Below are 22,557 nucleotides of genomic sequence, written 5' to 3' on the forward strand. Positions count from 1 at the left end.
CACGTTCTTTTTTTGGCTCAACGCACTCTTTGGTGCTGTTTGTGCATACACACAATCACTGAACAATATAAAACTGTCATAAGCAAAACATTGCAGAATAAATTTGAGAATCTCATATATGTTTTTCAGGGATCATCTTTCCCATAATGGCAGTCTCCATCTTTTGCTCAGAATTAAGAAAGAGGAAATCAAGTCTTAAATTTTATTAATATGCTTTCATTTATAGCGGATAAATACCATGATTTCATCAAGGATACAAATTAACAAAATAAAAGCAAAATGTCACAAACCAGGAACCAGGACATCGGTACCTATACATCAAGACCTAAGACCTACAGTTAATAACCTTAGGAAAATGAGATAAACCAAATAATAATGAAATACCTGACAATTCGTGAAAAGTGAAGTACGAAAACAAAAACTAAGAGGAAGAACAGAAGAGAAGCTGCTAAATGAAACCTGCTACCTCTTTTTTATTGTGGGAAAAGTCATTCTATTTGTTTTGATGTTAGGATATTAAAGCTTCTGAAAATTTCATTTCTTCCCTTTTCACCCTTTTCTGCCAAGTAATCTGCTTGGTGCTGTCAAATTGCGCTTAGTAACCTCCTGTTTTTTGCTTCTCTATTTATGTTGGTCTTTGTACAGAACAGTGGGTAACTCTTGCGAGTAATATCCAATTGCCTTTACTATTAATATGGTAGATGTCCCACTAAGGACTTGGAACATAAACTTTTGTTCTTCTTGTACTTAAATCTCCTTTTCTACAAATGTTATCTTAACATGGATAGATTCACTTCTGAGTGGAAGGAGAAACTTTAAATGAGAAACACAGGACAAAATACGAGAATCAACTTACAGACTGGTGGTCAATCATGAGCTAAGCCATTTGCTAGCAATGCTATTGGTTGTGATTTTGTTGATCACGCAGCACAGGTGATGGCGTTGGCTCAAATTCAAAGCAAGAAATGACCACGGAATGATATTCTCGATGGGAAAAGGAAAAAATAAATGAACAAATAAATAAAGCAGGGAACCGGAAAGTTTCAAAGGTTCTGTGGAATGTGAATATGAGAATCTTAACTCAAACTAAAGTCCATAGGTCATATTCTTAAGCAAAGAATTTGGTTATTCTTCTTCTCCGGAAGCCACAAAAAATGGATACCTAATTCCCCACTCAACTTTTCACTTAATTAATCAGATGCCTTTCAGCATTCGATATTCCTGTCATATTGCTATCATTTCTGGGAATTTCATTGTTTATGAAATGGGGTTGTCTTCAAACTTTTCCCTGTCATTCATCTGGGAAGTGACCTGGTTGACATTTGTACTGGTCTCCAAGTTGATTGGTTTTTTAGTTGTCCCCTCACTTGGATAATTCCAGTATCTTTTCCACTTGTTCTTATTCTTACCCTGCTTTATCATTGGCTGTTCTAAGATCTATGGAAGGAGCATAAAATTAGGCATGGGATATGATGGACTCAATGCATCAAGCTCACCTTAATCTTGAAGATTGAAACTGATTGTCATATGAGTTATTTGATAGAACTGTCCAAGTTTCCACGTGCGATCGAGTCTTATGAGAAACAGTGCGTAGGTTAATCATCTAATTCCATTTTTAGATTTGAAACTTGTCTTTTTTCTTATAATAACTGGTGAATATGACTAAGTTGTATTGATTGGGTGATTAACAGACACAGGTTGGAAATATCAGTCCACGCAGATACACGCAAGAGAAGAATATGATTCCATTTAGGTATAGTTGTAAGTTATGCTGGTTTGGCTGCTTCTTACCCCCACCCAAAGGATTTGCATGTCTAATATGGAATGGTTAAGAATTTGAAAACTTGGTTCAGGAAAGTGTTCATTAAAAGGTTGAAAGAGAGGTGGATTCCTTCTATGGTTATGTCATAGCACAGAAAAAGATGTTACAGAATGAATAATTTACTTAATACAGTTCAGGTATGCCATCTCGATATCTTTTTCCAGACTTGGCAATTTATTACCATACCTGCATTTATCATGGTCTCGCTCAGCTCGGGCCCGCCGGTTGTAAAAAAAATTTTTTTGGGGGTGTAAATTAGACACATTTTGTCATGTATTACAGAGAGCATGAAAAATAAGCCATACTTTTAATAACACGTGAATAATACTATTAGTGTTTGGTATTGATATATAAATTATGTCGTTGATGCTACACTTCCACATTCTGCATTATCAACCAAAACAGTAATTAGTTGTGGCAAACATATTTGCTGGGCCACCATTGTTGTGCTATATTAAGCATAGATTAACTAGTCATTTGGGTGACCCGTTCATATGGATTTTGGAATTTGCAATATTAACTTTCGCCATGGGATCATTTAATGGAGTCTTGCCTTGCTAAACGTTAAATTTGTTATTTATCTTCAAATGAATCAAGATTCACACTTTGACTTGACATCCAGTACGATAAAAAGATCCAAATGCACGACGCACATAGCTTCTCAATGGAATTCCTTTGCAACGCATTACCTGTTAGCTAGGTAAATTAACAGTCTTCCAAAACAGAAGCCAGGAAACCTAATTGAAATATCAATGTAGCGCTTTGACAATCAAAACCTCATGGTCAGAGACAACGAAGCGCAGGCCATGAGGAAGCCCGTCTTAAATTTGAGGTCATTAAGGAACCTCCTTTTAAAATGAGCAGTCATTTCCTCTGCTGATGCTTATGTCATGTGGCCAAGAAAGTACGGTGTAGTGCACTCCGCAAATCTGTATTAACAGGGCATTGTCTGGAAATTCAAGGCTGAAAAACACTCTGTATCATCTTCGTGTAGATTTCACCTTCTGTACGGACAACTGATTTCCTGCTTCCTTTTAGGGCACTGTCCTTAGATGCTAAGAGTATATTCACTCCCTCTTAACAGCATGATCTATGTGGCGAACAAACAATAACGAAGCTCGGAAACTGATTGCACCAAATATTAGGAAGAACGCATAACACATGCACGCATTATAGCCAATAAAGAAAGATAGCTGCATTAAGCCACTCATACTGGATCTCACATAGAAGTAGATACTATACAAGAACATGAAAATGGCCGTTGAGCCCCCAGACAGCACAGATCTGCATCCACCAGAAAAGAGAGCAAAATGTTTAAGAAAATGCAGCAAGAGAAGAGATAACACACTGAACCTGCAATAGTATTGGTGACATGCCCTCAGCCTCATTCAGAAAGGTGCTTTTATCGATTTTACTTTATTGAGTTCTTATTTGAAAAAAAAAAAAAAAAGGGAGGGGGGGAAAAGGGGAGAGCAAGGGGAAGAAGAAGAGCGTTTAATGGAAGCTAGCGCTGGTGTTGTAGCACAACATACCTCCACCACCATTCATGATCTTCCACGGATATTTGAAGGCATGTCAAACCAATATTGACGAGGGCAGTGATCAGAATGACAGTAATGAAGGTGACAAGCAAGATGCCAGGAAGAGTGTATATTTTGTAGCCCCATATACTTGCATACAACTGGTGTAATTGAAGGACAGCAGCAGCGAAAGGCACAAGACCCCCAATAAACATTTGACAGGGTGTTCTCCTATACCAAGCAAGCCATTGAATCTCCCTAGGATGTCTCTTTGTAGTAGAGGGGACTTGAAATTCAGACCTGAACTGATATCCAATCAATCCACCAAGCGCAAGCAATGGGATCACGAGAAATACAAATAAAATAAGAATCACGACAATAGAGCCAAATGGAAGTGCAGCTGTGGCCCCATAAGATAATGCAATGACGTTGAGGATAGAGGCTGTAACAAACACTGGTCCTGTGTACAGTAATCCGGATAGAATAACACTCTTCTCCTGGAATCGTAACCAAGTCAATGAACGCTTATTAAAAAGAAAATAATAAAATTAAGCGTAAAGCATTATCTTGTGGAAATTCACATAGAATTACCCATCCATCCTTAGTAAACTGGGCACAAAAAGATGATGCTGAGTACCCGGCAAGAATAGAAGAAAGAGTATACAGCAGGACAAGAAGGTTTAGTAGTCTTCCACGATTGTAGGGATAGAGGGTGCCAATACATGCTAGAAATAGTAATATACACACCCTGAGGGAAAAAGGGAAAGTAACTATATTAAAAATAGAGGGAAAACACAGTGAGCATTTTCAGCTGAGAATTTTCATATCACACAACATAAATGAATACTAAAATGACTCCTTCGTTTATTAAGACAGAAAAATCCATCACTCTGAACGCATTACACAAGAATCAATTTTGGAATGAAGCTTCTGTCTAGACAATCAATATTCATGATTTACCTACCACTTCAACAGAACCTTTATGAAAACTCTATAAATAGGAAGACATAATAAACTAGACCCTATGCTGCCAGATTAGGTTTGATGAACACCATCTAACAGAGGATGCAAAGGTCCCAGTTAACATCAACTCATCAATAGTGACTCAGTAACAAAATGAGGATTTGTCTGCCCTCAGTTAGTTTACAAATCATATGCCAGTCATTGATTCAACTGAGTCTGGCAGCAAAATGCAAAACAGAGAATCAGAATAAGGCATGGCTGCACCACAAACATGAGCATACAAGAGATTATTGGTTATTCCAGCCGGAAAAACAAAACTAAGGTCAAAGGAAACTGCTATTGGCTTTCAGTACCACTTGGAGTCTTAGGTTTGGATTGCTAACAGATTTATTGACACCAGCATGAATAAAACCAGTTGTCATGCACCTTCAAACATTGTATTAGGTTTGGATTGCTAACAGATTTATTGACACCAGCATGAATAAAACCAGTTGTCATGCACCTTCAAACATTGTATTCATGATAATGCAACAAGGAAGAAACGATTTGAACACCAAAGTAGCTTACAAGATTAGCAATTGGGTACCGGTGCCCAGGACAGCAAAAAATAAGGGTGAATTGGGAGGTTGTTGAAATGCATCACCATGAATATACTTCCAACCAACCTCTTTATCGTCTTCATGATTTACAGTAGAAAATCTACATTGCCAACAAAACTATCAGGGTAACAAATAAAAGCAACCCCACTACAAATTTGCTTGCACGTAATTATGGACAAAGAAAACTACCTTTTCAAATCACTCTTCAGATGCCGCATATAAAGCACTGAAAGCAAACCCATCAGTAGAAAAATGATGACAATTGAGTTGACAAACGAGAACCAATGAACTTTTTGATAAATAGGCAGCAGTGAAGTTCTTGAGTATCTGTCCATCCTGTTCTCAAAATGTGTAGACGTGGTGTTCCAGATAACTGAATAAGTGAACTTAACATCCACATCAACACTTTCCGTTATGTCTACGGAAAGATTTGGATCACCAAATGCATTTATTTCTATGACTTGATTTCCATTGTAAAGGACATCAAACTGAACATGTTTAAAAAGGTAATACTTTGGGCCCTTGCCACCAACAGCCCAGCTTTCTTCTTCAACTCGACCAATGAAACCCCAGAATGGAAGATCATCAAGGTACATCTGGAAGTAAAATTCATCTATTATTGCCTGCTTGAACTTTGCAACTTCGTCAATCGTAAGCTTCTTTTGACACAAGGTCTCACCGATTTTGGGCTCCCGGAATTTCAATTGATATAAAGTATTGCTCAAGCGATCACCATTCAAAACTTCGCCAAGGGATTCTTTCTTTCTAATTATTGGGTCTGTGAACCAAAAAAGTTAATATCAATTGCCTAGCTCCATTTTGCTCAAACACGATGACTAACATGTTTTAAGCTTTAACGCCGTGAAACCGATGGGTTTTGCGTGTGTGTGTGTGTGGGTGGACAGAGAGAGAGAGAGAGAGAGAGAGTCATGGCCTATTCGCCTCTGACGATGGTTTTATTTAATAAGGTGCTTAAATGCTTAAATACGAAAAATCTCACGCTTCCGACCAAGTGCTTCTATTCTCTACACTCAAGAGATCATCAATCGAAATAGATTCTTCAATTATTAATAAAGAAGGAAAATGATCGAGATCACAGATTCAGACTGGTTTTTGAGACTACATCCTATTCACTGGCTTCTCTCCTTTTATAGCCATGGTGCATAGAATAAGAGACCGTGCTCAATTTTTTCGCTGGGGTAAACAGAGAGAGATGCAACGCTAAAAACCGAATCTTGATGATACTTCAGCTAAGTGCACTGAGCATCGAGTGATCGAATTACGTACTGACCTGGGCGGCAGAATGGCAAATCATAGTATTCGTATGTCTGACTGCAGAAGAGCAGTTGCAATAAATAACAAATCATGGGGAAATCGAACCTCGAAGAAAAACACTTCAATATAAAATTAAGAAAATACAAAAAGGATTTCCCACACAACAAAATGCGGAGGGAGGGTACCTGGGATTGTTGAGGGGACCGACTTTATTGACAAACAAGGGGATGGGATCGCCAACATTGTACCGGCGATCCGCCGGAGACGCTGCAACTAGAGAAGACGATAAAGCGAGAGCGGTACATAGGAGGAACAGGTGAAAGGCCTGGGGCACTTTAGTCATGGACGCTGAAGCTGAAGACGGAGAAACACACTGGGGACTGAAACGAATCCTAGATACAGTGCCGTCGAAGTCAAACCCAAACCATACCGTGCAGTCAGCCATGACAGGTAACCTTTCTTCTAACAGCTAAAACGGCATACGACATCTTGAGATGGGAAACGACATAGGAGAACGCTGGCTGCCCGGCTGCTAAATTTTGGCGGGGAAAAGGCACTTTTTTCCCGCCAAACCAGAAAAGGCCGAGAGTGCTACTAGACTAAAATATTTTATGCCTCGCTTGGCACGATCGAACAGTTTTTAACAGAAATAGAAGTGAAAGTAGAAATTGAGGGGGAAGTGAGTTCTAAAACCTATTTGCTATGGCAATAGAAGTGAGATGTGATTTTTAATAAAAATGTCTATTTATAATATGAAAAGACTTGTGTACTCTTGACTTAAAAAAAAAAAAAAAATCCCACCATCCAAATACTCATAGTCACGTTGTTAGCCACCAGTTACCACAACGACCTACACTACAAACACAACCCTTGTCCTCCATTTTTTAACAGCTATCAGCCATCAACAATCAATATCAACTTAAACTGAAAAAACACAAAGGAAAAAATAGATTCAGAAGCAGAGGTATCGCCATAAAAAAAGAGAAGAATAGGAAGAAGATGAGGACGAAAAAGAGTTTTGGCCAAATCGCAACTTTTCCCTCATGGCTTCATGATCGCGAGTTTGAATCAAAGTGGATGATTACAAGTCTATGCAGCCTCTACCTTACGAGGTCGATAGCAAAATATAGTTGCACTTGTGATTCTCCCTCATGGCTTCAAATCTAACAAATCTAAAGTTGTCATCGCTGTAAGGGAAAGGGTGGGAAACAAGGACTATAGCACAAAAAAATGATTATAGCTCTAGTGTTTCACAGATATGAAGTTGTCACCTCCTACTATATGATGAATCTGTTGCCTCCTACTCTGGATGAAGCCGTTGTCGCCCTCTACCCTCAAATCTGAAGTCAACAGTGTCCTCGTTGGTGTTTCTTCATCATCACCAGTCACCAGAGGTTGTCAAATGGTTTAGGAAGAAAGGAGGGTTATAATGTTAAGGGCAAACTTGTCAATAAATTATAAAATTGATGATATAATGGCCTGAAAAAAAATCACTTCCATGGAACTCATCCAGTTCCATAGGTCATGAGGTAGAACTCAATTCTAGCATTTTCAGTGGAAGTGACTTCTCAGAGAATCCAGTTCCAGTGCACCAAACAAATAAAAAAGTTGATTCCACTTTCACTTCCACTTCTCTCCTTCCAATTCCTTGCTACCAAACGGGGCATTAGTTTTTATGAAGGCAAGAAGATGGGCATGATTTATTCAAATGAAGGGGATAACAGTAAAAAGACAAGAATGACAACAAAGTGATTGACGCCAACGAAATTGAATTTATATAGCTGATACGCAAGCAGGACAACACAAGATATAATAATACAAAACATTACGCTGCTAAATTGATTTGGAGCTATTTATGCTGAGTCTTTATAAATATCTTCATATAAGTTAAAATAAAATTCTTTTCACATGTTTATTATTTCATAAATCACGATTCAAAACTACTCTAATGGTTTTAAAGAAGCCTTAACAGAACAACTAATTACTCCTATCCGACACAGCAGGAGTGCAGATTTTGGAGGCAGCTGACTCTTGAGTAAAATCCAAATACTGAAGTGAGCTCCAAGAACTCCCGGGAGGATGGTGGCCAACAGAGAAAAGCTTGCGCAGCCCATAGCCGGCCTTATCAGTCGAACCTCATGCAATGGGCTAAATGGCGGGTCATTCTTTTTTTGGGCCCAGAAAGGCAGATCAAGTGTTCAATTCAAACATGTTTAAAAAAAAAACATTTTTGAAGACGTAAGCACTCTGACAGTGTCTCGAATAAGATTGCCTTCAATAGAAAGATACCTATGCTTTGACAAAAGAAGAAGTAAGCACTAACAATATGCTGTTACAAAACAGAATCAAACTCTTAACTTTCCATCTAAAAGAGAGCATTCATACTATTAAATTACAAGGCTATCGGCATACCAATATGTCATCTAAAGTTCTTGTTGTTATACATGTGATCTGACGTTGATATAATATTTAAACTAGAGACAAAAAAATTGAAAAAAAGAAAAAGAAGGAGGAGGAGGAAAGAAAGAAATAACATGACACAAAATATTCTTACTCAGACCACTTTTGTCTGCACTTTATCAGAAGTGAGAATAATTCTAACAGTATGCAGATTTGAGCCACAAACAAGTTATTTGGGGTAGTCAGGTGTGTTATAAATGGAGAGTTTGAAAGCAAAAACACAGACAGATTCCACAAGGGGGCAAGTTGTGTGCCCCATTTTCATGGTGAGCAAATGATCCATTTGACTCCCCCACCATGAAACCTCCCAACAACAAAACATTAACTCCAGATATTAACAACTACTGCTGCAGTCTCCCCCACCATCCTAGTTCCATTCCTATATTGGAAAATTTTTCATGTTTCCTTGCTTTCAGTTTTTTTTTTTTTTTGGGCCTCAGATCAGATTTCATTCAAGTGTCCCCCGTTTTGCTTCTTAAGATTCATAAAACCAGCGGCTGAGACCCCAAACAGAACAAAACCAGAATCTTTTGAATTTCATGGGACCCATAGCAGCAAACGTGTTACTGCCAATCATGGACTACTATGATAGTGTGATTAATTTTTCTCAAAGGGAAGATGCTGACGGTGTCATGCAAATAATACCAAACCTTTTACCTGTATGAAAAATATTGGTATGATAGCTAGGCCACATATGTTCCCACAAGCTGCTCAACCCCACTGTTGATGCGAACTTGGAAAAATTTATGAACAAAATCAAACGTATTTACTTTCGAATACTGATATTGCTTAGACGGCAAGCAATGACTTCACATAGTTGAACATAATCTTCGAAGGAATAATTAATTATAGGTTTTTGATTCCGACCAATCACCTCTCTCCCGCGATGCTGGGGGGAACTCATCTTCTCAGTGAATTACGGCTTAAGGGAATGCCACACTTTTATGGACTCTGTTCCTTAAAAACCTTCCCAACAACACTCCCCTAATTCCGAACACCTTCTACAACACACATGCGTGTTAATTTTGTACCAGGTATATATATATATATATTTATATATTTATCAACATCCACACAGCAGCCTACGAAGGCTCTTCTGTTAATCCGAACCAGATCACCTTTTTAAAAGTTTAATCATTGATCTTTTAGAACCATACAAGATTAATCATTGTGGTAGGAGGCATATATCATTTCGTATATAATATCTGATCTGCTTCTCTCTCCCCCCCCCCCCCAATCTCCCCAAGTTCGTTGTACTTGCATATAGACCGCACATTAGACAAACATTATTATTGTCGATAGTGCTATACCAAAAACCTCAAGTTGTGTAAAAATATATAGTACCTAATATTTTGCCTCGATTCTGGGCTCTGGCTCTATGGGACAAATGAACTACATCTTCATGATGACACAGTATACCCAATATATATCAATGTGGTAGCTTTCTGCAAGCATATGTATTTCTATAAGCAGAAGAAAATTAAAAGAATCTTGACGTGGCAGAGTTTTAGGTAATGACAAGGAACAGATGTTGACTCATCAACAAAGGAGATAATACCAAACTGATCCATCTCAAATGCACGAAGTGGGTCTGCTGTGGACTATTATTCTAATGTTTTCGTTCATCAAATGGGATCACCACGTACAACCATATATATATATATAATAACTTTATTAATACATAAATACATATATATGTATATAATAATGTGTAAAATAATTTGATCTTAAATAAACATGGAGTGACATGTATTAACCCTTGGCTATAAAGAGATGGAAAAAAGTGATCTTTTGATTGATTTTTTTTTCCTTTTCTTTTTCGTCATCTATGGCCATCTTTAATTGTCATGGTTATAATGGGAGGTGAAAAAATTTGTCTTATGCTTCTCACACGAAATAAACAAACATGTATGACTTTTGTCAGTGAAGTACATGCAGACATGCAGTCCTTTGGCCCCTCAGCCCAATGAAAGAACCAATAAGAAAACTCAGACGGTTAGAGGAGAGAGAGAGTGGAGTAGGAGTCAGTGATTCTAGTGGGTTCCTTCACAACACCCCTTCACTTTAAATTTTAATATTTTATTTGCTTCTTGGTTTAACTACTAAAAAATTTGATTCCCTGCTCAATTAGAAGATGTATATTTATTTATCTCAATTTTTCTCCATTTTTTATTGAGAGGAAAGAAAAGGAATGAGATTTCATATTTTCTTTTGTATTATTCCAGTCCACTTCAACTAAATTATTATTATTATATTTATGGAATTCCATCGTCAAATGGCTGAAAGACTCCTACTAATTTTATTTCTGCTGCTTACAAACCCCACAAGCCCAGAGAGGCAGAGACAAGGCTGCTAAGAGAAGACTTTGGGCAGCACTGAATGAGTTGTCTATCTGAAATGGTGAAATAAAAAGGAAGCCAAAGGGACTAATCAATCAGCTTTCTTCGCTGAGAAGGAGAAAAGAAAGGGATAGAGACAACCCATGAAGGATAAAAAAGAAATTTGAGAAAAGGACTCGACCCTCTTTGTGGCAACTTGAAAAGATACTGCTTTGACAAGAAAGCTTCGATCTTTAGCTCCTCTGTGACCTTGCCTATCTACGATTCCATTGCTATATATCCTCGGAATACCACAGAAAACAGAGGTAAACCACCACCATGACTTCTTTCTGGGTAACAGTTCTCTAGTTCTCGTGTTTTTGTGATTAACTTTGTTCTAGTAAATGCCAACTCTTTAGCTTCGGTTTCAGGAAAAAGCAAGAGAATGGTCTGATGAGCTTTGCATGGCGACCCACAGAATGGGTGAAACTGGTTTATCTGAGTCAGGACCTTCAACTTCAAGTCACCATGCTCCTTATGGGGTTCTTCATGGAATTAGTTCTCCTTCATCTAGCTTAATGTATTTTTTCCGATACTTTTTCCTTTTGATTCTATTAAGAAGCAAAGTTTTTTCCTTACATGACTTGGTTTTAATACTCTTTTCTTTTCGTCCATCTTATTGTTCGGCTTTCTTAGCAATCAAGGATCTAGTTATTATTTTGGAGGATTGGAAGAGGCAATTCTGCAAGGAGTGAAGATTAGGAACGAAGAAGCCAAAGCATGTATGGTCCTCTTCCCTTTCCATCGTTCTTTTTTCTGACGTTAAAGCAAAACCCATGACCTGATTCTCTGGCTCTGTAACTGCTGACAAGAGGATTAGGTTCATCAACCCTTCTGATATAGTAGTTGAAAATCATCAAGTCCTTTTTTTTTTCATTTTGGTCATCCTCTGAGACTCTGCTTTCGTGATTCTTGCAGCTTTATTCGCAGGCAAGCCTGCAGCTACACTAGAAATGTTCCCCTCATGGCCCATGAGATTCCAGCACACCCAAAGAGAAGTACTCACTCTCTTTTTTGACCACCTGTTGCTAAAAAATGCCACTTTTTTTGTTCCTTTCATTTTTGCAGAAGCTGACATGTGAAATAGTAAGCTTGGCTTCGTGAGCATCTCATAACAATAAAAATGAAATTTGTACAGATACAGGGAGGTTCAAAATCCGGAGGAGAGAGCACCGATTCAGGATCAGGCCTGAATACTATTTCAAGCAAAACAGAAGCACAGTTTGAACCAGAATCTGAATCTCCCATAAGTAAAAAAGCTTCTTGCACAGATTATCAGGCTTTTGATCAGCAGCAGAAACAGCGGCTACAGCAACTAGAACAGGAGATGGCAAGCGATGCCTCAAGATGCCAAACACAGAATCAGAATGAATCGGCTGCTAAACCATTTCAGGCAAAGGTACTAATGACCACTATTTTCCATAATTAATCCCTCACTTATCTCCTTCTGTAACTGTATCCCCCAGAGCCCGGAAAAGTGAGCCTCATCAACGCTATTATTGCTGCTTTCATCTCTCTCTGTATATCTTCATAAAAGAGCAGCGCAGATCCCAATATCTCTCAGAAAATCAAAGGAAAACAGAGGTTTTCTGACTTCTGATCGATGCGTGATATGATATATGAGAGAGAGAGAGAGAGAGAGGTGTGTACATACGAAATTAAAATTGGATTTTTTTAAAGGGAAAATAATAACCAGGGAGAATCTTGTCAGTACCTGTCAACTTTGTCATTATAAAAGTTGGAGTTATCCTTTTCATCAGTCCGGGTAAACTCGGAGAAAACTTGTGTTTCTTTGGAGTTGAATCCTCAAACCACATTAAACACCGAAACAATGGCATCAGATAGCGATGCTTTTTGCTACCCTTATCACATCGATGATTGCATGCCTCAAGAGAAATGGCTCAACGTAAATTCTGTGAGCACCCTTAATAATCCCGTCTTCCGTTCTTACTTTGAAGTTTTATAGTGTAGTACTGTAGTGTCTCTCTTTAAACCTTGCCTCTCCTCAGTTCTAAGCTTGTAGGAACTTCTGAGGCTGAACAGATCTCTGCTTTTCCGCCCTATAATAGAGTTGGAGCTAAAAACTTAAATGACATTTGAGTCAATCTCTTTATTTTCTCACAGTTCTTCTACTGATTATCGTAATTATTATATCTATTCCTCACTTTTTTAACTCTTACGTACGTTGCAGAGGAAAGGAGGCGGTTCTACATCAGACAGGCAACTCGATCCAAAGGTGTTTGAATATGCATGACATTAAACATGCAAAACTAAAAATTCTTCTTTTTCTTTATTTAAAAAGGAAAAAGAGCTAACGGTTCCCTGATTGGTTTCAGACAATGAGGCGTCTAGCTCAGAACAGAGAGGCTGCAAGGAAAAGCCGTCTCAGAAAGAAGGTATTGCAGAAACTACAGTATTGTAAAATTCTAGCAAATGGAAAGTGAAAGAAAACATGTGTGAGTTATGTTTCGTTCTATCCAAACAGGCTTACGTGCAGCAGCTAGAGTCAAGTAGAGTAAAGCTTTCCCAGCTCGAACAAGAGCTTCAAAGAGCACGCTCTCAGGTTTTGAAGAAATCATAGTCCATTAATCCATGCATCAAATAATAATTGCACAAATTTTATAATAATGTGGTTTTCTTAAATATTTTATTTCAACCATTTTTGTTTGGTTTTCTTCCTTAATAGGGACTATTGATCGGCTGCGGTGGGACTTCTACTGCCAATAATATAAGTTCCGGTGAGTTTAACTAATCCTATAAGATATATTCTCCATTGTCAACCGATGACTCTGGGAAGGGTCACTGTTAATGAAGTGGAAGAGGATGTTGGATATTTTCTTAAAAAATCAGGATTAACAACTACATATTTAATAATTTTATAGTCACCAAAAAAAGCTTTGGGGGGGATTAAAAACCCATTTCAAGAAATGTGCCAAAGTATATATGTGGCTGAATTCCTGTCTTATATGAAAAAAAATGGTAAGAGATATTTTTAGGAAGATCGGCCTACTGTGAGAGATATGAATGAGATGAGGATTTAGTGTTTTGGCTTTTCTAAACATAAAGTGAGCTTGTTTGCTTTAACTTTTTCAGCGAATTATTGATTTCATACGATACTGCTCCATTCCTCTTTTGGTAAAATAACACACTTTAAAGATAGTGAAAGAGGTTCATCATTTCCTCCTGGAAAAAAAAAAGGTTCATAACAAATAATAGCGATGAAGATGATAATTAATAATAATAATAATATATGCTCTCGGAGAATACACTTTCTTGGTTAGGGGACCAAATAAAAACAACGAATATGACAATTTTATGGAGTATGGTAATGCATCAATTTCATCGGGGCCACGTGGCATTGCTTACCAAATCAACAACATTAGTGGAAAGACGTAATAATTAATAATCTGAAGCTCAATCCATGTGAACGATGAGAGAATAAAATTATACGAATATCATAATAATAACTTACAGAGCAAATAACTCATAGGAGTAATTAGTAATAAAAGGATTTATGATGGTCAATGGATGGGTGTTTAGGTGCAGCAATATTTGACATAGAATATGGGAGATGGTTAGAAGAAGACCAGCGGCACATGGAGGAGCTGCGGCGGAGCTTGGAGGCGGCGGTGCCGGACAATGAACTTAGAGTGATGGTGGAGAGTTATCTGAGACACTACGACGAGGTCTTTGAGCTGAAGGGAGTCGCGGCAAAATCAGATGTGTTTCATGTCATGAACGGAATGTGGACCACCCCCGCTGAGCGTTGCTTCTTCTGGATTGCCGGCTTCCGGCCCTCCGATCTCATTGGGGTACGTTACGCACAGACTAAAAAGCGCGCGCGCGCGCACACACGAGTAATAATTGAGTGATCGGTGTTGTGAGCAGATGTTGGTACAGCAGTTAGAGCCAGTGACGGAGCAGCAGATAGTGGGGATGTATGGGCTGAGGCAGTCGACGCAGCAAGCGGAGGAAGCTCTGACCCAAGGACTCGACCAGCTCCAGCATTCTCTCCTCCACACCGTCGTCGGAGGCCTCACCGTCGACGGCGTTCACCAGATGTTTCTCGCTATGACCAAGCTTTCCGATCTCGAAGATTTTATCCGCCAGGTACTCTACCTACTATACCTAGCTAGCTAGGGCTTCGTTTTCCTATACACGAGTATATTTGACTCCAAGGCAAAATCTACACATCTCAGCCTCAGGTGATATCTGTGTCAATGTTAACTATTTTTCTCACCTTTAATTTGACTTAAACGGGCCACATTTGAATCCCCCACCCACAAAAAATATCCATTGCGTACGCCCATTGTTTAGACTCAGACTGATGCAAGCTTACATACTAGAATTAAAGTGATAATGGAAACGTAACTTTCTGGTTTCCGTTCCATTCTGCACGTCTTTTGATATATCATTCCTTGACTTTATATGCATGTTTTGCGCCGCAATTCTTTGTGTTCTTGTGCTCCAGATGTCTACACACACACACACACACGCACACATATATTCATTTTGCCTAGCTACTAGTGTACCAACTACTCTCCTGAATAGCTCCTTTTCTCCAGTACACATCTATCCCAATTTTTACCTGCCTTTAGGTCTTTGATAATCATCATGGCTTGGCTTATTCCATGCGTGTGATATAAAAATTTCTAGCAACACAGTGTGAATATACGATTACATGTAATTTAATTTAGTGAATTTTGACCGACACGTCTGTTAAGAAGTATGGATATGAACACGTGAGTAATTATACAGATGTGATTTTCATTTTTTTAATAAGCTTTTGATCTGCTACATAGCGTGCCTTTATTCTCAGAATCCTTGTTTAGATTGGCAAGAGTTTTTGTTTATTGTGGATGTGAAACACATTGCTTTGCTGCTAGCTGGTCTTGCTCAAAATTTGAAAGTTGCTTTCTTTTCTCAATTTTAAATAGAGGTATTAATCAGAAGTTGGTATTGAAAGTGATGTGCTTAACTTGGACTTTTATATCAAGGTGTTAAAGGTCAACTTTCCCAAAAATGATTGCTAATTAATTATTTGTAGGATTATAGAAAAAATTATTATTTTCATAATGCATGGAGAAACAGTCCAAATTCATAGAGAAGACAATACAGATAGGCTGGAGTGTCAGCTACCCCCTTAATTTTAGAATTTTTCTCAAACATTTTTTTATGGTTTTTTTTCATTATTAGATTTTAGATAAAATGAGTGACATTTTGATATCTTATTTGCAAAGAATAGTTTAATTTTTAATTTTCTTACAATTTTTTAAACATTTGATACTTTAAGTTAAAAAGAAATCGAACCATTTAAAGTATTAAATCGTTAAAAAATCATTAAAAAATTAAAAAGTAAACCATTTTTTGTAAATAAAATATTAAAATATGACTCATTTTACGTAGAATTTATTGACACCAAAAAAATATTTGAGAAGAGTCCCAAAATTAAAAGGCATGTGGGGCGCAGCAAGCAAGGGCAACGCCCTATTTAAAATTGAGAAAAGAAACGGAAAAAGTTATATAGTGTTTAACGTTTAATAGTTGACTAATTTTAAATTGATTTGGTAAATTTTGAACTGACTCAATTATTCATGCATGTTCATGAATCGAAGGCTGATAATCTAAGACAGCAAACACTTCACCAATTGTGTCGACTACTGACAGTTCGTCAAGCAGCAAAATGTTTTCTCGTGATCGGAGAGTACTATGGTCGTCTTCGAGCTCTTAGTTCTCTTTGGGCATCACGACCACGAGAGTAAGATCTCCCATTATCAATTCTCATTCTTAATTAGGGTTCGGTCAATAAATGAAATAGCATTTCCTTATTAAACAAAATTAAAATAGACTACTTTCTTCTGTTTTGTATGATTTTCCTTTAGATTATAGGACCATATATCAGCTTTGAAGAAAACGAAGGATAATATTATTGTATTCTGTATTATTCTAACAGGTCCCTGATCAACGACGAGACATGCCACCAAATAGCAACGAACATGCCCATAGTTCATCAGTCGTCCCAGAATCATTTCTCGACTTTCTGATAACATACGAAACCATTAGCCTGAAAGTCGGTTTTTGTTGCAAGCCAGTGAAGATGGATATATATATATATATCAAAAGAAGAACATGTATTTCTATATATTTTGCTTCTTTTTCCAGCATTGAATTCACCCTTTTGCCACCTTGTTATATATAAATATATATATGTATGTTTGTAGATGTAGATCGAGTTTCATGTGTTTGACGACGAAGCTTCTGCTTTTGCTAAGGAAGAAGTACAATTTAAAGTTAAAGAATCCATGAGGAGCTGGCTGATGAGGTTAATTAGGTAGACAACTCATACGTATATAAAACTGATGCCATGATCTCTTATACGTATATGCTTTTGCTTGCTTTTCATATAAACCATAAATGGATATGTTGTGCGCAGAGAGATCTAGAGAGAGGCTGCGGCAACTTGCATTATTGCATTATATTTAGTGGTTGCAAGTGTGGTGTGATATAAAATAATTATACAAAAAAGTCAAATTAGAATTATGAGGGAATAAAAACGAACGCTGTCTCGTCGTGGTGGTCACTGCACTATTAACAAGTGTATAGTTTCGATTTATATATTCATAAACACACTATCAAATTAATACATGATTCAGTCACACATTAGGGTTATGTTATGTTATAAGGCACGATTCTTCGAGATGACAAGTTATGTACCATCTAATTATTTGCTTGCAAATGCTGGATCTGTTGAGATCATTTACATATTTGTTTAGCACGTACGGGTTTGTGATTTAGGTTTCTTGTTAAAGAAACTTATTTTATGTTTTTTTTTTGGTGCTATTACTTTTGGGTCCATTATGAATGATATATAGGAATTTAAATAACTGGGAAGGATAGGGATATATGATCCGGGTGTTATATTAATCATTCTAGCTTTTTATGAGAATATATAATGGAGGGATAAGTACAACGACAATGCAACATGACTTTATCTCTCTTTAATATTAGATTAGTGCATACGTCCCTTTAGTGACATAAATATAAGTGTAATGCTGCTCTTGTCATCACACATTTAATGCATGCATGGGGTTAATTGATATCTTCTTAAAATGTTTGCATATTTAAGGAGAAACATATAAATTTGCAGGCAAAACGTTTCTCCTTTTTCTGAAAAACAGAAAAGTCAATTCTCTTGTTCGGGATTTTCTTAAGTAGCTATATAGACTACGGGGGAAACAAATAGGAAGCTGAAAATGATCCCAAGTTAAAGAAGCAGTGGAAGACTAGAGCTTCCCTGTGAATATACAAGTTGCAGAGAGTACCTCCAATACAGTATGTAAATGAGGGGAAAAACAGAGAGACATATAAATCCTTTCAAGTTTAATTACTTTTGCAAGTGAGGGAAAGAGTAATTGATGTGGATAATAAAATGGTATAACTTTGTTTCTTTTCCTCTCTCTCTCTCTAAAGACGGGTCTGGCTGGAGAGTTTCTTCCCTTTGACATCAGTAAGGATCAGACAACTTATTCTGTTGTGCCCTTTCGAGGACTTGGGAGGACAGCAAGGGTTTGGTGCCTTTTTCCTTTGTTTTTTTTTTTTTTTTGGCATGAACTGGTTTGTGAAATTTTTAAATAAGAATGTGGGTTTGGTTTATGAAATTTTTTTCAATAAACATGTGGGTGGAATAAAGTTTGGTAGAATCATTTGTGTGTATTTAGTGTGTAATGAAAAATTATTAATGTTTTGTATTTGTTTGGACTATAATACCTCCTATTATAAAATATATTAAATATTTTTACTAATTTTTAATTATTGAAAATATTTCTACATCTATTCAATAAAAATAATAAAAAATCGAATTTAATTTGCTTAACTGGTAAAAATATTTTATTTTTAAATTAACTATCAGTTTGGCGGGAAGAGCAAGTATTAGAAATTTAAAGTTATTTTTATTTTACCTTTTTCATATTAAATGGATACCATCAAAGTGCAATTAGCCGCCCAATAAAAGCCCATACTCAGACAGAAATAGCGGACCAACACGGAATCAATGTTTTGTGGGACCTATGTGACCCAAGAGCCGAAAACAAAGTGGAAGTGGTTTAATGGAATCTGCACTATGCAAGGCATTAAATGCAAAACGAATCTGGCAAAAAAAAATTGCAAAATGAATCCAATATACTACCTCCGGTCCTTAATATAAGACCTATTTACTTTTGTGTTGGTCCTTAATATAATATCCAATCCATTTTGTTTCTCATATTTACTCAATTTTTTCCAAGATAATCCTTCTAATAATTATAGTTTTAGCCAACATACTTAATTAGTAAGAATATTTTAAGAAAGACAATACCTATTTATTACAAATAACCAACTTAACTTTTTTTATTAATTTCATCAAATTAGTCAATTGATTCTTATAATTAGGACCGAAGGTAGTATTAGCCAATGAAAAGTATTAATTTCAAGTCAGCAGAAGTAGCTGTGCATTTTTAAGAACACGAACATTCAAATTATTGTCGTTTTTGCTCTGCACTTACCATTGTGTCCCAAGATTTGGCATGTACATTTTTTTTTTGGGAAATTAGAGGAACATGTACACAATACTAATGGCTTGAGGTTGCAAAGAAAAAAGAATCTATAGCCTTTTAGGGAATTTTCATGCCAACTAAGGTACAAAATCATTGGCATCAAGTATAATTCTATTAGCAGAAGGTCTTGGGACTATTCACATAATCTCGGATAGGTCATCCATTGGTATTTGGAGGCCTATCAGATCATGATCTGCTAAATCATCGTCATCGTCGTCGATGTTCAACCAACTACCTATATCTTGATGCCCACCAAGATCACCGGATAGAACTGTTTTTTTTTTTTTTTTTAAATTGAATCTAACTCCGGAGGTTGCAAATTCCCAGATTCAGAGAATTGCTTCCCTTTAGATGTATCAGGGTTACCACATAATGCTGCCCTGTCTTCACCATTTTTGCCACCAGCATCATCCCCAGATTGACCTAAACTCCCTGGTTCCTTTGCTTCCAAGCTGGAAATGGCATTCTTTCCTGACTGATCCCTACTACAATTTCTGTCTCTCCGACTTCTCTTTCCCTTTACTCGAAAATTATAGCTTTTGTGGAAGAACCACCAACAAAAACACCAGGAGCCAGCATTTCTCTCCTCGATTATACTTGCTCAGAGAAGTGACTTAAACCTTGTAAGGAACCTGGTGGTCCAGTGCCTGCACAATCATCCATGTGGGAATCAAATTTCTCATAAGCACTAGAAAGTGCACCTGCAGCAGCAGATAAATCACAATTCGAGGAGGAAAAAAGAAAAAATCAAAGGAACTGACGATGACCAATCTCTTGTTTGGACACGTTGATACCTGCACCGCTTGAATTTTTGCTTCCAAGCATGCCTACTAAAATTTAAATCAATAAAAGCTTAATGTTTATGCAATGCCTCAAGTCCCCTGATTAAATTCAGCAGTCAACGGCCTTAATGTTTGAGGATCACGCAAATAAGAGCGCAAAAATGTGCTTCAGCTTTGCCATTCGCTCTCCTTCTCCCTCTCCCATGAAGCCTGCCCATAGGCACACTGGCAAGAAGGATTGGGAGGGGTTGCTGCCAAAATATATGTGTCTGATATCAGCCACCGTGAACGCACTATAAATTTCAAGTGACCCCGGCTAGCACCCCGTGGTTTCAACATGACTATGATATCCTGTGATCATTTACTAAACTTGAATAAATGCAGGAAATTGTCCGCAGAAGTATTAATTGCCAATATCTTCCTGTTAGCCGTCTCAATAAGTTGGTCAAACACAACTTGCACAATTTTCCTACACAGGAAGCAGTTTAATTTTATGATGCATTTGGATTATAAAACTTTATGTCAAGCAAATAAAAGAAAACAAAGAAATAGAGGAAGCAAAACATCCAAGGCATCATAAAAACATACAGCCTTGCTGGATCTCTTCCCCTTTTAATAAATCTATCAGTTGCGTCAAAATTCTTCTTCCTCACAATCTATCAGTCAATCAAAAAATAAATGAGTGGTAAACGAAGGAACAGAACTCAAGGCCCATAAAACACATTTAATGAAGTTAATTAAGAAATCACATTCCAGTTTGCATTAGATTGAATAAGGGTAATTTATTTAATAAACTCTTGCGGTGCAAACCTGTTGGCACAGCTTCTACTTGGGGACCACAGTATTTTGATCTTCTTCTTTTTTTTTTGGGTGAAACAGTATTTTGATTTTTAGCTTCGACTACCTCCGTCAAACCAGGCCGTAAAGATAGAAGCTCCAAAGTGTAATCCTTGTCATGAATCAGCAAAGCTTTAATAAACTGTTACATTAATAATCCAGTAGAAGAAATGAAATCCTACCAATATTTCTGGATACAAGCCAATACTGTGCAACTCAAGCAGAAGTCTATCATGCAGACTTACACGTTGGTAATCGTTAGCCATAGGAAAGCCACCGCCATTTAATTCAGCAGGTTGCAGTTGATCAAGATCATTTGAACGTGTTTCCCTGTTATGTGAGAAATCAGAATGGGAAAAATTCATCTCCCTGCCACAATTAGTGTTTCGTAAGGAAGTGAATGTGTTCGCGTACCTAAATGGGTTAGACGCAATACTCTCATTGCAAGAAAGCCCATCCAGTGGGCAGTTCTTCTGACTCGACTTCAAAATTGTTTTATCAAGGTATCTAGGTTCAAAATCAAATTGATTACGAGGATCACAATGAGAATCATCACTGGCACACGTCTGAGATACAGTCATTTCTTCACTGAGGAGGTATGATTCTTCACTTCCATCTTCTGAAATTGTAGCAGAACAAAGTAATTTGAACAAAGGGATGGCATTATCCAGCCTTTCCCCAATACACTTTCCAGTTAAAGCATCAGTCTTAGATCCTTTTCCATCACAGCAGCTTCTTTGTCTTTCCTATGAACAATGAGTAGCTTCAACGTTTATAATATCATCCTGAAAAATATTTATAATTAATCAGTATCTTAAAAATAATTTATCTCATTTCTGAGTCGTCTCGCTTCTTGCTTAGAAATTTGGAAGAGCTGAGGTATCCAGATCAACAATGTCGATAAGTGGTATGAACGAGAAAGCGATTACCATAATGTGATCAATGTTTTATCAAGTTCCTCTGCGACAGTCGTCTGCTTCGGTAACCAAAATCCCAACAAGAAGCAAGTTAGAATATCGAGAATCAGATGACAAAGTCTATGGCCCCAAATAATTGACTTGCTAGCTGCCTGTTGCTTCAAGAATGATACATTCTCCTCACTGATGGTAGCAAAACCAGACTCCATTTCTTCCCAGAATGGACCAAAACATGCAAGATCTACAAAGGTGCCAGTAGAAAATGCACCACAAAACTGAACATGGAAAAACATATAATTTGAAAAAAACGAAAACTTTTCAGAGGTGAGATGTTCAGGATGCATACTGCTAGCATCATGAGAAGATTTTGCAGCTTTGTATGGTTCTCCACACGTGTCATTTTATTCACCTGA

The 22,557-nt window shown here is 37.3% G+C and overlaps 2 protein-coding genes across 4 annotated transcripts; one reads left to right on the top strand and one right to left on the bottom strand.

Moving 5' to 3' along the window:
* Nucleotides 1-2,376: 2,376 nt before the first annotated feature.
* LOC114716104 (transmembrane 9 superfamily member 5) lies at nucleotides 2,377-6,764 on the bottom strand. Its single transcript, XM_028901042.1, has 7 exons — nucleotides 6,365-6,764; nucleotides 6,196-6,236; nucleotides 5,094-5,682; nucleotides 4,873-5,004; nucleotides 3,934-4,090; nucleotides 3,355-3,839; nucleotides 2,377-3,106 (listed from the first exon to the last, which is right to left on the bottom strand). The coding sequence occupies exons 1-7, from the start codon at nucleotides 6,622-6,624 to the stop codon at nucleotides 2,890-2,892; spliced, it is 1,881 nt and encodes a 626-aa protein (XP_028756875.1). The 5' UTR covers nucleotides 6,625-6,764; the 3' UTR covers nucleotides 2,377-2,889.
* A 4,240-nt stretch (nucleotides 6,765-11,004) lies between these two features.
* On the top strand, nucleotides 11,005-17,243 carry LOC114716053 (transcription factor TGA9-like). 3 transcript variants are annotated; one of them, XM_028900993.1, is made up of 13 exons: nucleotides 11,005-11,283; nucleotides 11,389-11,537; nucleotides 11,654-11,739; nucleotides 11,936-12,015; nucleotides 12,156-12,416; nucleotides 13,209-13,253; nucleotides 13,354-13,413; nucleotides 13,503-13,580; nucleotides 13,704-13,755; nucleotides 14,558-14,829; nucleotides 14,906-15,127; nucleotides 16,633-16,775; nucleotides 16,971-17,243. In XM_028900993.1, the coding sequence occupies exons 2-13, from the start codon at nucleotides 11,422-11,424 to the stop codon at nucleotides 17,059-17,061; spliced, it is 1,506 nt and encodes a 501-aa protein (XP_028756826.1). In that variant the 5' UTR covers nucleotides 11,005-11,283; nucleotides 11,389-11,421; the 3' UTR covers nucleotides 17,062-17,243. The 3 variants fall into 3 exon arrangements, with proteins under 3 accessions (XP_028756826.1, XP_028756824.1, XP_028756825.1); XM_028900991.1 differs by lacking the exon at nucleotides 11,005-11,283 and adding an exon at nucleotides 11,294-11,311; XM_028900992.1 differs by lacking the exon at nucleotides 11,005-11,283 and adding an exon at nucleotides 11,294-11,311 and having other exon boundaries at nucleotides 14,564-14,829.
* The last annotated feature ends 5,314 nt before the right edge of the window (nucleotides 17,244-22,557 follow it).

The sequence above is a fragment of the Neltuma alba genome, unplaced genomic scaffold (assembly GCF_004799145.2).
Source record: "Neltuma alba isolate B1F8T4 unplaced genomic scaffold, ASM479914v2 tig00011642_pilon, whole genome shotgun sequence".
Taxonomy (NCBI): domain Eukaryota; kingdom Viridiplantae; phylum Streptophyta; class Magnoliopsida; order Fabales; family Fabaceae; genus Neltuma; species Neltuma alba.